Here is a 15,745-nt window from a genome sequence, read left to right as displayed (position 1 = left end):
CTCATGTGATCACAGACGTTTAATCGAGACAAGTAGCTTAGAATGAATCTCTTCTATGTCAATGGAGATCAATTCTGTTATCAATCTGTTAATGACAGATGTTACCAAGGTCTTGCAGGATTCAAAATGGCATACTTGAGTTAGCTCCTCAAAGTAAAGTGGGATGCATGAGAGCCAATATCTTGAGTAGGTGTGGTAAGACATTTTGAAGTAAACTTTCCCACAGGAAAAAGAAAGAATTCAAAAATAAATAATTCACTAGGTTCAACCTGTTTTAGTCAAAACTGTTCACTTTAAGTCATCTTTAACAAATGTGTATTAAAATATCCAATTATGTCTCAAACTTTATCAGAGCATTCAAATTTAGTATCCAAAATAATTTCCTCCAACATTTTAGTTTAAAAACTTGGATGCTGTGCCAAAAATAATATTTTAATTGAAACAGAACTAAAAAAGAAAAAAAATTACATTAGTGCTTCTGCAATCCTTCCTCTCACTTTTTCTTCTTCCTGATTCATATGAATTTTCTCTCTTTCATCTGTGAGGGGCTTTTGGTAGCATGCTGTGTACCTGAGCAGCTTGTATCATATCACCCATCAACACTCACATATTTGTAAGACAATGGTTTTGCACAAAGTTCAGATGTTCAGATAACTGGTGTATGAGAGGAGGAAAAGAAAGAAGGGGAAAAGAAACATGGTCAGGTGAGCAGCTGTCTGTATTTCAGTCTCAGAGGGGACTGCGATCCTCTCTGGTGACTAGAGTAAAAGCCACTTTCCCTTATGCCCAGTGACATGGCATCACATCAGCATGCTGTCCACAGCAATTTATATCTCTTCACCTTTTCCACTAGTTCTCTCTTCAGACATCTTCAAGCATAATAAGTCTGGGAAACACTGCTTCAAGCCTAAATCCACTGAAATCCAAAGTCAGCAAAGTACCTATACAAAACTGATTACAATGCTAAGTTGAGAAATGTGTGGTGGTGGTATTATTCAAGGAGCAAATACAAAACTGCTCACCTCTCTCCAAATTTTCATGTGATCATTTTGCCTCCTGCATCAAATCGTACCCAAAAATAGCTTTGGCTTAAGGTTTGAATTAAATTATAATACAAATGTAAGTTTCTTAAAAGATACAGTATATTGAAGGTTTTTCTCATAGCGCCAAAAAAAGTCCAAAAGGTTAAAAGTCAAAAATAACATCTGCACAACCTGGGAGCACAAATTATAAGTGTGTGCAATCCTGTGCACTTGGAAGAAAATCTACAGTCCATTTATTTCTGCTAATCCATCAACACACTGCTATGCCCCAACTGACCACTCTTTTCATTTGGCTGTTTTGTGAGGTATGTGTTTTTTTAGGACTGATGCCAACTACTTTATTCTCTGTTCCAACATCTTCATGCTGAGAAAAAAAGGAATCTCTAAGATTTACATGCAAAATACAGACGTATTTCCCCATAATTAAACTCCTGGCATATAGGATGTAGAATGTACCTGTGACAAGGTCCTGGAACAAATTAATGAGATGGAGAGATAAAGCTTAGTGTTCACTAGGGATTCCCATGTAATATTTGGAATGCCCCTGGTAACACACAATCCTCATCAATTCAAGCAATAGGTGGAAGGGAAAAGAGAAATAAAGCTAAAAAGAAAAGAAAGGGAAAAGGGAAAGAAAATAAAAACAAGGATAATTTATTTCAAATTTTATGAAGTCCCATGCCCAAAGTGACAAGGATTTGTGAATCAGCTGCACTACACAGACACATAACCCAAGCAGAAGTAGACCATATCTTTCTCACAGATACTTTGATATAAACATAGAATAACACCACTGAATTTGGTAAGGTGATCAGAAGTTATATAGGGAAAAGGTTTCACATGCATTCAGAAGAGCTCTCTGTGTATAATGCTCCATGATAGAGAGTTAACAGCTCTACAGAGAACCTTCTTGTGTCTATTGCCTTTCAGCATCACATTTTACTATGCTGTTACTCCACTGACTAAATTTTTCCTTCACTCCTGAACTGCTGAGTAAAACCTCACTTATGTTGCAGTAATGACCTCTGCACAAGGACAGAACCCACTTTTTGAACCTGGAAGACAACAAAGGAAAAGTTTGCTAATGTTTTTAGGGAATAATCTTATTAGGAAACAATACACCATTTTAATATTGTGATCTGGTAATAAAGCAGTCAGTGTATCAGACATGAATGATGATTTCAATAACCGCGTTTTTAGTTTATAGGGCACTTGAAAATGAGACAGAGGGAATATTGCAGAAAAGGACAGACAAGTTGATGAAGTAATGAGAGAGAAAAAGAAAACAAGTCTAGATCTGTAATGAAATACACACAATCCTAAATGTCTTTTGCTGAGATGTATTGTTGAGACCTACCTTGAATTTGTATGCAATTAAGATTTCCTAATAATAAAGGATAGATTTCTTAATAACAAAGGCTGGAAGGGGTTTGAGTGGGATTCCAAGAAACAATCAGCAGTAACTTTTCTACATTGTCTTGAGGAATCGACTATACTTATATCCAATTGAAATAATGTGACTTATGTGCACAAATACCCCTATCAGATTTACCTGCACAGGTATAAATAGAAGACAAGGTCACTAACTGCAATGTTTCATAATGCAAAATAATGCAACAGTGGGTTACATTAATTTAAATACATGTTCTATGTCCAAAGTTTGATTCTGGGAGTCTAACATACGGAATTTCATACTGCATAGGACCAAACAGAAATACATCATGTGAGCAATTCAGACAAAGATATCACATAGAGTAAAAACATGATTATTATGTGAGATTAATTTTCCCTTTTGGCCACTCATTTTTATTTATTTTACATTTACTAGTTAGAATCAGAAGAGGAAATTAAAACAATATACAAAGATATATTTAGTGTGCTTGTGGTTCCCTACCTTCTTCCTAAACTAAGATGAATCTTATTACTTACTTCCATATTTTCCAACTGGGACTACATTGCTTGCATTTTAAGATTTGTCTATTATCAGCTTTAAAATACAGTAAGAATTAGTCCACAAAGATAAATAATTTTGGTTCCTTGGGACTAAACACATCTGGAAATATTTTTTGCACATCTAGCAAAAACAATCCAAAGTTATAAAGACACCTTCAAATTCACTGTGTGCCATAAGCACATGCATGGCTTAAGAGGAAAGATATAGCCAACTTGTCAAAATCTTTTGTAATACTTAGGCATTTCAAGCCAAGAAGGTGGTGGGAAGGAGCTAGATATAAGGCCCATAAGACACTATGAAATATAGAACTCATGCACACTAAAGTAAAACTTCTAGTTGCCCACCCACCGGCAACCAGAAAAGTTAGGCCAAAACTGTTAACAATAATATTCCAGGCCATGAAACTTTGACATATGGCAATAGTCACCTTTGTTCTTTCCCAGAGAGGGAGCAATACTGAAATTCCTCTCACAGGAGGAAAGCTATGCAAAATATGAAATTCTTCACTCTCCCTCTACAGTGATTAACAAGTTGAAATGAAGTTATACATGGTAGATTAGTTTCTTTCCCTTTAAAGAAGATATTTTGCCAGTAGCACTTTTCAAACCTTTAATCACTTGGAGAGATTAACAGCAAGCCTGGAATACGTGTGGAAACCCTAGCTATCTGAAACATACCATAATGCATGTAGCAGTTTCCTTTGGTAGGATCCAGCTGAATAGCCTTCATGAAGTACTTTTCTGCCTCACTCTTGCGTCCCTTAAAAAAAAGGGGGGGAAAATTATTTTAACAGTGTGTCACCATGGAGCAATCATGTACAATTAAAATTTCCAAATTCCAGGCACTAGAGAAAAACAACTACTATTATCACTAGATTTAACCTAAATAAATATGAATGTTTAAGTGTTACAGGAAGTTTTGTGGTCAACTACTTATGCTGCAGATCTCCAGACTGAGGAAGAAATGTGTCCAACATCCTCAATGTCCAAGAAGTAAGGAAGCAGTAGAAAAGTATTGCAAAAAATATTGTAAAGAGTTTTGGGTGAATACCAAGCTCCATGCTACTTTTTTGGACAAGCATTACACTTACCCAAGCTAAAATCAGAGGAGAAGGTAGGACAGAGCTTTAGTCCTGCTTTAAAAAAAAAAAAAAAAGTGTGTGTGTGTGTGTGTGGGATGAGGAAAAAGTATGTTTTGCTCCTATGAAATCACAGAATAATAGAAACGCTCATGTCGGAAGGGACCCATAAAGACCACCGAGTCCAACTCCCTGCTCCTCGCCACACTACCTAAAACTAAACCATCCATTTGACTAAGAGTGTCATCCAGATACTCCTTGAGCTCTGACAGGTTGGGTGCTCTAACCACTTCCCTGAGTAGCCTGATCCAGTGACCAGTCACCTTCTCAGCGAGGAACCTTTTCCCAAGGTCCATTCTGAACCTTCCCTGATGTAGTTTCATTCCATTTCCTCATATCCTAACTAACACTATATACACAGCCAAAGGTAAAGTTACCACAAACGAAGGTAAATAAATAGAAAATATTTGGGGCTTTACGGTGGAAAATAAAGAAATATATATTTTTGATGTTAATGCGGGAAGTAAAATTTCATCAAAAATCAATTCTGTTAACCATAAAACACAACCGTAATAGAAATGGTAATTTTTAAAGACAATGGTCAATGGAATGACAAAATGGTCAGGGAAAAAAAACCACAAACAAACCAAAACTCTAACAGAAATTATGGTAAAAAGAACATACATCTTCTAAGACAAGTTTCCTTATCAGTGAAATCACCAAACTAGTAAAGTTGCATCATTCTATACAAGTGCCAGAGCAGATCCATTAGTGGTCATTACTCTATTCTTCAAGAAAACAGCCTAGTCTGACACAGACACGAATCGCCATCATGTATTCAGTAAGATACCTCTGACCTGTTTATCCCTATCCCCGTGAAATTAGTTGCTGTGGTTTTATAAAATAGAAGGCCTCCAGAATAAAGAACAGCTAAGCTTAACCCCTATGGAAGAAAGGCATTGTGGTCTGCATTTCTCAAGTTGCCTTGAGTGTTATTTCACAGATATAAGTGTATAGGTTTTCTCAGGTTTTGTGGTCTGGAAACAGACATGGCAAACATCCTGCACTATCCCACAAGTTAACATAGGAGTAATAACAAGATCTGTTCACGATTACAGCTGCTCCAGATTCTCAGTGTTTTCCTCAGGGGCCTTAGAGACAATAAAATAGAGAGAAGGAAGTTGTGCAGCACACCAAGAACTATATCAAGACGAGGTTCCATCAAAACCATCATAGAGGCCATATTTTAAGAGGTCATCCTGGCATAGATACAAGCAGGATTAACAGTATTCCAGTTTCACAAAATGAATGTTCATTGGAGGTAAGAATTTAGCCTTATTATTTAGTAAACTTTCTTTGGCAAACCCATATTCCTTAAAGCCAAATCCACATGGTACAAGGGCCCTGCCAACCAAATGGTGCAACTACATGATAAGAGTACATTATCTTATACTGCAGTGGCTCATCCCTGCCTTAAAAAAAGCCAACCAACCAAATGAAAAAACCCTAACAAACCCACAAACAAAAAGCCTAAAAAAAAAAGAAATATGACACATAGCACAGAATGATTTTTCCTCTTCTACTAGTGCAGTAAAGATACATCTATAGATTAAACACTTTTTTTTTTAAATAGCATACGACTATAGATGAGAACAAAAACTGAAGAAGAAAATAGTCATCAATTGAAAACACAATGTAAATTTGGGTCACTATAAAATAATTATTCAAATTAAAATAATTGGCAGGGGGAGGTGATAATCAAACACTAAATTTTGCATATTTAACTCCAAGGTTGGCAGTTTTGGTCTGGCAAAAGTTACAATGGCATATCTAAGTCTAGCATTGAGGCCTCAAAATGACAAGGACCAAGCATACATATCATTGATATTGACAGAGTGAACATCTACATATTTTTCATAATTGCTTTTTTTAACAGACTAACATCATTGGTTTTAGCTGGTTGCTCTCTATGTCTATTTCTAGAACATAAAAGGACAGTTCATTGAATACAGTCACAAAATCATAGCTTCTGCCTACCAAACTATGACTATAAGGCCACAAACATTTGTCAAACATAATTAATTTTTATTTACTGGAATCAGCAAAAACATAAGATCGCTCTACTCTTTTTGGCACTTTCCAAATGTCAGTACCTCAGAATAGATTTAATACACATTATTTTTTGTGTCAAATGATGTAAAATCCAATCAGTTGACAGAATCAGGCTATTTCACCATTAAAATTTAGCATTTGTCAACTTTTTTCCAACTATCCAATGTACACCTTAACTACCACAACAGAACGTACACACGGTGTAGTTAGCTTGACATCAATCCCTGTCATTGTCCCTTTCCCACTGTATGTTTTTGGTGCTAAATAAAACACATGGCATCAGGGAATAAAATTCTAACCTTTAATGAAAATCCAAATAATTGTTTAAACAGCTGAAAAATACTGATCTGGGGCAGGGAAGCATTTGGTGTGCATGTTCACTGTTATGTATATTGACCCATACAAATGCAGGCATTGAGAGTCACTGGAAACCTCACGATTTCTAGCAGTAGGGTGAGCAGTCATATATGCACAGTGACATGCTCTGGCAATTGTACAAAGCAAAAAAAATGTAAGTTTACAACTGCATGATAGCAGACTTCTTTGAAGGATAAAAAAGTTATTCATAAATTTTGATGAAAAGACTTGATGGCTCTGAGGATCAATAATGGGATATAAAGTACCTTTCACCTGTTGGTCACCAGTATACATCTGGCCCAGGTCAGTAGCTAATGAAAAGGTGCTATCTGACAGCTACTGGCCTGCTCAGGAGAAATGAGTGGGTGGTCCTAGTCCAAGCCCTAATGGAGATCCTCTGCACAGACGTACTGGCATATTTATGGCTTTTCAATGCAGAGACTAATGACACGGAATCATAAAACCATGAATGTGAATATCACTGCTAAGGAAAAAAAAACTTAAACATGATGAAGACACTTTCGTAACTGATTTGGAAGACTGGGCTGGTATTTCCCTTACTGGATCTGGACCTAAAGCATAAAATGAGGACAAACTTCTAGCAGTTTTCCATTAATAAAGAAAACTTCAGTACCCCTCTCCCATGCCCAAAAAAGACAAATTTCCCATGATTACTATCCTCAAGCAACACTAACGAATTTAAAAGGAAAAAAAAAGCTTAAAAAGCGCAGCTAAGTGACACAGGGCTCTTACAACCTAGCACACAAGTTGTCTTAGCTTTCAGAAATACCTCAGTCATGCAGAGTTCAAATCAGAATGGCTGGTTGCTTGCAGTTTTGTAAGCCAGTTAATTGTTTAAATACTAACTCAGAAGCTTGATTTTTTTAAGACTAGTTCTTTGCAGTTGATTGCAATTGCTAATATGGTCAGACATTGCTTAAATGGGCTTTCCTACAAATGGCTGTTATAATCACTATGATAAATGAAAGAGAGCTAGCTAAAGGCAGCTGATACATTAGTAAAGACTTCATTCTTAAAATATTAAAAAACTGAGGACAAAACTACCATTTCGATATTCACCCCAAATTTTTTCCTCACTTTGCTGGTAAACTGTGCCAAATCCATGTTGAGGCAGCTGTTTTACTTCAGGCTGCTGGAGGCCTAGGGACCCTGAGATGGTAGTAAAACTGAAAAATACAGCTGAGCAGCTCTGAATAACCCTCTTGTGGAAACTATGATGACACAGTGACAACCAGTAAGGTGGTTCAACAAATTAGGTGGTCTCTGCAATTTGAACCAACTTTATATGTCATAAATATTAATTATTCTTCAAAGTTTACAAGGATTTCAGCAATAGGACAGAGACTTCATTCTTCAACATAGGGGTTTTTTCTGAGCTTAAACTGGTAATTATGTGATTGCATTTGCGTCGCAAATGCAGTTGACTGTCATTCTCCAGGTCTGCTCAATGTATCTTTTTTTTTGGCAAGTATTTACATTTTTAATTGAATTATTAAAAGATTTCATAATGGAAGGTTGATTAAGCTGTGGACACTAAATATAAAAAACCCATTATTTTACATATTTTCTTCTTCCTCTCTAGGACATTTTAAAGTTACAGACAGACTACGCAAGGATAGTAAAGAAGTCTGAACTGAACCTGTGACTTCCTTTCTATGTCTCCTTAAGTTATTGCAGACCTGCATAACTGTTTCATAACCAGTTCCTTTCGCCTTACAAAAGTTGTGATAGGACAGGCAAAATACAATTTAAGTGGTGCAATAATGAGGAAATTAGTAATATATTCTTCAAAAGCTTTTACTTAGCTGGACTAAGAAAACAGGACCTAGAGAGCTGTATCTTACAATGATGTCGCTGGCATAGGCAAGCTCCCCATTCCTTCTATAAATATTAATAGTCAAGAAACAACTTTAATATCTAGTATTTAGTAACTAAAGGAATTCCTTTTTCCCTTCATTTTGCTGCTATTTCTACAACTCTTCCATCTTCACTCTGAATTACAATGTAAATACCTCGCATCATAATTTGTATGTGAAATGCTAGTGCAAATGAAATATACAGGACTTGCATTACAACATCAAAGGTCCAAAATTTATCTCAGATTCTATACTTTCTGTGCATTAAGGAAATAAATCTTGCCTCTTTGTCTCATCCTTATTATCATAAAATAAAAGTAACTGAACGTGGCAGAGAAGCAATTACTTCTAAAGGTTAGCATCTGCCCCAGAGAAACACACATATAAGGCAAGATTTGTACGGAGAAGTGAATGAGAAGCAATATATATTTCACTAGAAAAACAAATAGTTGTGGAGGGAGGAGCTTAAAGTCATGCAGAGCTATTCTTTGTCCAACTAATATCAGTAGGCTTGTAAAAGATGCTATCTTCTTAAAGTTTTCCTCTGTCATATCCTTAGATGACCACGGTGAGAAACAATACTGATACTAGTTCTGGCCTCAAGCTTTGTCTCTCTAGTATGTCCAAGAACATAATATTATTTCTCTTTGGTGTAATATATTAATCTCAGTGTATGGGTGCATGAATTAGATTACTCTGGAGGAAATTAGGTTATAAATCTGTATCTACCAATCCATATAATTTACCATTTTTATAATAAATGTGAGGCAACTTTCTCATTATTGTCCAGTGTAACATATCCACATAACCTTGTCACTGAGGTCATGACTGACATTCTCCTTCCCAGTCATTTCACTGGACCAGGGTCCTCACACACACGAGTCTACACATGCTGCTTGTGTAATCCAGTACATTGCTTTTGGAAATAAGCCTTGGTAGGATCAATAAAATGTAACATCTTGTTTTAGTTTAATCCTCTATTTGCACCTTAAGTGGTTAACTTCCATCTTAATATATCACATTAGTCCTCCTTCAACCACATGTGGATTTTTGCTGAGTAAAAATCCATCTACTAGCTTCACTGAGATTCTACTGAAGTCGGTATAATTTTTCTATGAGCCAGGGTTAATTTAGAGAGTAGTAACATAAACCAGGTTCTTGAGTCTACATCTACAGGGATAATTTAAGGCATGATAACCAGAGAGCTGAGATTTAAGCAGTGCCCATTGATTTTGGAACTTCAGTATTTTTGAATGTGACACCACTGCTTATATATAGATTTAGAAATTTAAAGCACAGCTCACAACTTTACTGTCTTGGAGTGTGACTGAGAGACTATTAAAGTGATATATTCTTCAAGTAAAGTATTACCTATCAAATTAATCAGTAATATATTAAAGCTATTTGACATCCGTTTTCTTGTTTTATGTGTCTCCTATCACAACAAGCATTCTTGTTCTATTAAAGTATCCAAAATAATATAGAAATTTAGGCATAAGATTTTTTTCCCCTTGGAGTTTGCTTTTTTTTTTTTTGGCTGTTCTGTTTGTTTGTGGGTTTTTGTTTTATTTTGTTTGGGATTTTTTTAATAATTATATATCTATTTTTTAGTCTTTCTTTTGGGGGCAACTCAAAGTCTATAAGGAATTTACGTCATTACATCACCGTGGAAACAAGAAATATTGTGGACAATCTTAAGTAAACTTTTAAAGAACAGATTTCATTCTACACCTTGTGATTTATTCACTGTCTAGAGCCATACTGAAATGTTCACCTTGGTCATTAAGCTTTAGATTATTTTGTATCAAGAATATGTAATGAAATGTTAAGTAAATTTCCATGTTAGTCCCTTTCTTTTCCATCAGTCTTAAACCACATTTTATATTTTCTGATAAAGTAATGTATTAATATCTACTCATATTTCACTGGCCAGTCAGTAGAATATAAATTCACTATCTTCACATACTGTTTTCATTGAGTCCTATGAATTTCTTCTAAGTTAAATTTGGCCTAGATAATGCATTTTTCCGTGATTACTGACAAAATTACTACACATAGAGTAATTACGGGTGACCAGCAGCTATATTCAACCATGTAACAAAACAAAAAGATCTCTCTTGGTGGGTTGGAACTGATGATCTTTAAGGTCGCTTCCAACCAAAACAATTCTGTGACTCTATCATGAAAGCAGTTCATCCTGTGTCAGCAATGTTCTCTATAAAAAGATTTAAATTTATGTTGAGTAAAGCGAGAAGTTTAGGGCTCCCCCTTTCCTGTCTACAGGAAGTTAGAAACACAATACAGAAGATGAGATCCCTAAAGGAGGTTAGTGAGGGGTTATGTGCCTAAATACCTGTTCCAGAGTCATTTATGAACTAGACAGATACATTATATTTAAATGAAAATGCTCTGCTTTACAATTAATTCTATTACAACTGGCATGCAGCCAAGCATATGTCCTAAGGGGACTGAAAAGTATATCTGTGGATGGAATACTTATGGCATGCAGCCAAGCTCAGAAGAAATACAAGCTCAATGGATGTCAGCTATTGAAATTTCTGTAGTTCGGAAATCCAGTCATTCAGCCTGGAGGTGTTAAAGATCCAGATATACCAGATAACCAATCCTTAAAAAAATAGTGCTCACAGTTCTGAAGTCAATAAACATGATTTTCCACATTGACAAGGGAAACCCATTCCTCCTACACCCTACAAGTGAATTGCTTGCAGGCTGGAAACAAAAATGAAAACAACTTCTGGCATTTTGCAAATTCAGAACTAAATACAAACTTTGTGCTTTAACTCTCCAGAGTTTTCAAGTGGCAAGAAAAACCACAGTGTTTGCATCAGCCTCCAAAGTCAAACTGAATACAAGACAGAAAAGCAGCAGTGGCTATTGCTTGGTTTAACTCGATTTCTTAGGGAGGGCATTCTCCAGGATTCAATGTCATTTATACATTGCTATGATGTGAGTTCAACTGAAATATCCAATTTGCATGGAAAAATTTTTCCTAGAAGCAGTACTAAAAGCCAACGGATTTAGTCTCCCAAAATGAAATACCTAACAGTTTTGCTGACCTAATTAAATTTACCTGTTCAGATAATGCCTTTTCATAAACTAAAGGTTTCTGTATATGTAGGCATTTATCATTCACTGAAGTATGACTAAAAATATTTTGGTTTATTTTAAAGGTATTGATTACTGAAGAAGAGATAAACTGTTCTAGAAAATCATACCTAGATTTAACATAAAACATTTCAATTGCTATGTCTTAAAAAGTCATGAGTCTTTTGACTTCATGACTATTCTCCCTCATTCCTGCTTTCTTCCAATTTGTGTAAATCTAGAAAGAGAAAAAAAGCAGCAATCAACCAGTGATATTAAAAAATTACAATATGACAGAGTTTTCCAACAGAAATGCAAATTTCCTTTCTGTGCTGAAACACCAGCAGCAAGTAATTACAGAAATAGTAAACGTTGAATTAGTCTATTGCACTATGTTTCCATTTTCCCCTGCTGTCCCATTTTTTTCTGTTCTTCCTACCTTCCATTTATTTCTGTGTTGTTGTTTATTTATATTTATTTTGAGATGACAGTCAAGAACTACACAAATTACTGAATACAGTAGGATATTTGACAGTGGTACTCCGAGTAATTTCACAACTAACCAAAAATGGCAGAATATGTCTCTAGCCTTCTGTCTGTCAGGAACACAAGCAACAAACAACTGCAGGAAAAAATATGGTCACCCACTGAGGAGGAATTATTTTGAAACTTAAGAAAAGTATTAAACTTAACTGTTGATACTTGAATGTCACAATCCTGTTGCTTTTATTTTAATCCAAACCACTGCCTGTCTCTATCATGTCTACGACTGCTTTCTCCCAAACCCCCTCAAAGAAAACATTTTAAAATAAAATATTTTTAGATTTTAGGGAATCTTCTAGGACGACTACTATTGACTTTAATAGTTTGGAGCTGCAGCACAGAAATTTTACAAGGCAAAGTAAATTTTTCTTACAGCACTTTGGGTGATTTTCCAAGCCAGTAAAAAATAGGAGATTAACAGCACTGTGTGGTGCCATGTAAAATGCAAGAAAACACTGTGCAATTTTTTCCAGAGAAATATAGTGAAGCGTGTAATTCCCAGATACAACACGCTAAAAGTTACAGTATGAGGCTGTCCCTAAGTACTCTAGCAACTACAGGCACTATTGCAAGCTATGCAGGGTGGTTTGTGGGCTCAAGTTCACTCAAAACAGATAAAACTTCAAAACATTTATTTATAAGTGAAATAAAGCTTCTCAGACTAGCGTGCTACTATAACAATCATTCACTGACTGATGGCAGAGAGGCCAGACATTAGGAGGGAGGGTTTCTTAGTCTTCTCTTTAGGACTACTAAAGTGAGAGGAAGAAAAAAAAATTAAAAGCCTTACTTGTAAATGATTTTTTTTAGGAGGATAGACAATGCTTTCTCTTCCAGAAGATCTGCTCGTATAATGGAAAATGAATTACAGTACATCCTCAAGGCATCACCTGGCACTGTCATTTTTGACAGACTCATTTTATCTGAAAGTTGGGAGCCTTGCAATTTTAAAGCCTTTTAAAAATTTATGCTTTTCTTTGTGATATAGAAATAAATTACCTAAGCAAGGGAAAAGGCTCAGATGCTGTGGTACCAAGCTGCTGTGCTAGCAGGAGATTAGACAGGTCAACTAACATGTCACATTGACAAATAAATTCTATAAGTAATTTAAGTAGCTTAACAAGTTAAAGGTATGAAAAGCACATAATGCTAAAGCACTACAGTTCTAACCAGTTACATGTTCTTTCAAAAAAATAAAAGAAGCACAAACTTAAGCCCCAGACAACTGGCTATTTTCCAATTATTCTACTAGCTTAGTTACTAATCATGTTTTTCAACCACTAAATTATGCTATCCTAATGTACTTTCAAGAAAATTGTAGCTTAGTGAGCTGTAACTTTTAGATATGAACATATAACATGATCCAATATAGGAGTTAGGAAATTCTTGTGACTTATGATATTAGGTAACAAGACTGTAAATTCATTAGCTATTCCTCTGGAGCTCTTAAGTTGGTTTTTTTTTTCCTGCATATACAGCAGCATGCACAAGTCCACCTGGCATTTCTTGTATCTTTTCCAATATAAATGATGCTATGATTCTATGCCATGCTGCTTTTAGTAAGCATTAATATTGGCAACAGACTTGAGGAGGCATAAAAGCTGGGGTTAAAATTAAGCCACTTCATTGGAATTAAAGTCAGGAAGTAAAATATATCTGAATTTGTGAACTTTATAGGTCTGACTTTACTGCTAGGGGGTTTTACATTAGAAATGCCTTTGGCTGCAACTTGAGAACTTGTCTGAAACTTACCTCCTCTCCTGCCCTACCCCCCATATTCACTGACAGAGAAAAACTTTATATTAGCACCTACGTGCACCCTTCACTTCATCAACAATCTCACATTTCTCTCCTGGAAAAGAGACACTGAGAAGTGTTATCAACAGTTTCATCTCAGCACCTACATTCAGAAACAGGTTTGTAAAAAGTTTGAACATTTGGTTACAACAGAAGTGGGGAAAAAAGCCTATCAAATGTCTCTCCTCTAACATCCAAAAACTAATTGAATTAGGGCCTTTCTCTCTCCTAAATTTACAGGCTGTGAGAAAATGATCATGAGCCCAGGTAGAAAAATATAACAGAAGTATAAATCACAGTGGTACCTCAAGTTGGGAATGGGCTGAAACAACTATGCCAAAGGCAGCAGCTCTAATCTGAATCCCAAGGAAGTCTATGAAGATTTCCAGGAAGCATGTCAGTTACAGCAATCATATATTTGCAATGGGAACTAATACTAGGACACTTCAGTATATCAGAAACTAACAACATTTATTTAATGTGAATCACTGAGCAGACAGTAGACTGCAAAACTGATTAAGAAAAAGTGACCAACATGGAGACAAAAATCCATATTTTACTGCCAAATCTCTTCATTATCCATTTTTCTGTTGAATGTCTTTTCAGACTTTGTAGCCGAAAGAACTAAGTGAAATAAATGTCAATTTTCAATAGACCAAATATAAAGGAACTTTATTTTTCACGAATGAAATAACCACCTGAAAAATGTTCTGCCATCTCTAATTACTTTGTCATTAACACGTTGCCTTGCCATATGTTTATGAAGTCCTACAAGTCAACAGGACATCAGCACCATCTTTTCAGCTTATGCTGCTGTCAGAAGAATGGACATCAACCCTATCTGTACAGATTGCCATGAATATGAGAAGCAACAGTAACAAAAGAAAAAACTGTCAAGAGATGATAACAAACAAACGTGATGAGAATAGACTACAGTTACGGCACAGAGCAAGTGTAGGTAAGCAAGTGTGTGTTGAGAAAAGAGAGGTATTTTATTGCCTATCACAGTGCAGCATTCAGTGTTCAAAGGTGTACACAGCTCTTCTCCTTGCTAATGAGACACATTCTTCCATAAACACATCTCAGATGCTCAAGGCACAATCTACCTCACACATATCTTGAATTTATATCCCTGGAGAAAAGCAAACAGTTCAATTTTATTATACAGATTCACATACATTTTTCATCACTTCCTTCTAAATAATAATGGCACTAGTGTTTAATCCTATACTTGCACTTTCATAAGGAGGGAACAAAATAAAAGAATTAAAAGATTAGTGGCTCGCTGTGTTTGTACAGTTCTGGGATTTGGGGATTTTGTTATTTTGAAGAAAACTGTGAGACTTTGTTTCCCAGAACCACTGCAAGACTTTCCCTAGCAGACCTCATATTTCACACACTCAGCAGTTCAGAAAATCAACCAGAAGAGTACTGGGGCGGGGGGTGGGGGGAGTGTGGAAGAGAAAAAAAAGAATGGATTTTAATTGAGAAAACTCTTTTCTTCCCGTTCTGATTCTGGCCAGCGCAGGATTAATCTTTGCAGTAGCCAGGAGGGGCATGGCTGGAACCCACAGGTTATCCTATACTACCTCGTTATTTTCTGGGTATAGGGAAGAGGTCCTTTCCAGGTCACGGAGCTTGGCAGTGTGGTCAGATATGGTCAGGAGTTTCTGCCTGGTGAGCATTCCCATGTGAATTGTTCACCTCTCTTGTACAATTTGTTATTAATATTGTTGTCGATACTGTTCATTTCCATTGCTGTTTCCATTAAACTGCTCTTATCTTTACCTCTTGTGTCTCCAATTCTCTTATCCATCCCACTGCAGTGGGAAGGAGGAGGGAGAGGACAAGAATGAGTGAGTGCACGTGGTTTTGAGTG

At 36.0% G+C, this 15,745-nt stretch overlaps 1 protein-coding gene across 4 annotated transcripts in view; it reads right to left on the bottom strand.

Annotated features, from left to right (window-relative positions):
• Positions 1 to 15,745, bottom strand: part of TMTC2 (transmembrane and tetratricopeptide repeat containing 2) — a 245,782-nt gene that overhangs the window by 40,460 nt on the left and 189,577 nt on the right. For all 4 annotated transcript variants that reach the window (XM_017804514.1, XM_017804517.1, XM_017804516.1 and 1 more), the window contains one exon: positions 3,675 to 3,756. In XM_017804514.1, coding sequence (XP_017660003.1) covers positions 3,675 to 3,756 — 82 coding nt within the window. Of the gene's footprint in view, positions 1 to 3,674; positions 3,757 to 15,745 lie in introns of those variants that run through there.

Source organism: Lepidothrix coronata, unplaced genomic scaffold (genome assembly GCF_001604755.1).
Source record: "Lepidothrix coronata isolate B3197 unplaced genomic scaffold, Lepidothrix_coronata-1.0 Scaffold9, whole genome shotgun sequence".
Classification (NCBI taxonomy): domain Eukaryota; kingdom Metazoa; phylum Chordata; class Aves; order Passeriformes; family Pipridae; genus Lepidothrix; species Lepidothrix coronata.
This window is presented reverse-complemented; position numbering and strand designations above follow the sequence as displayed.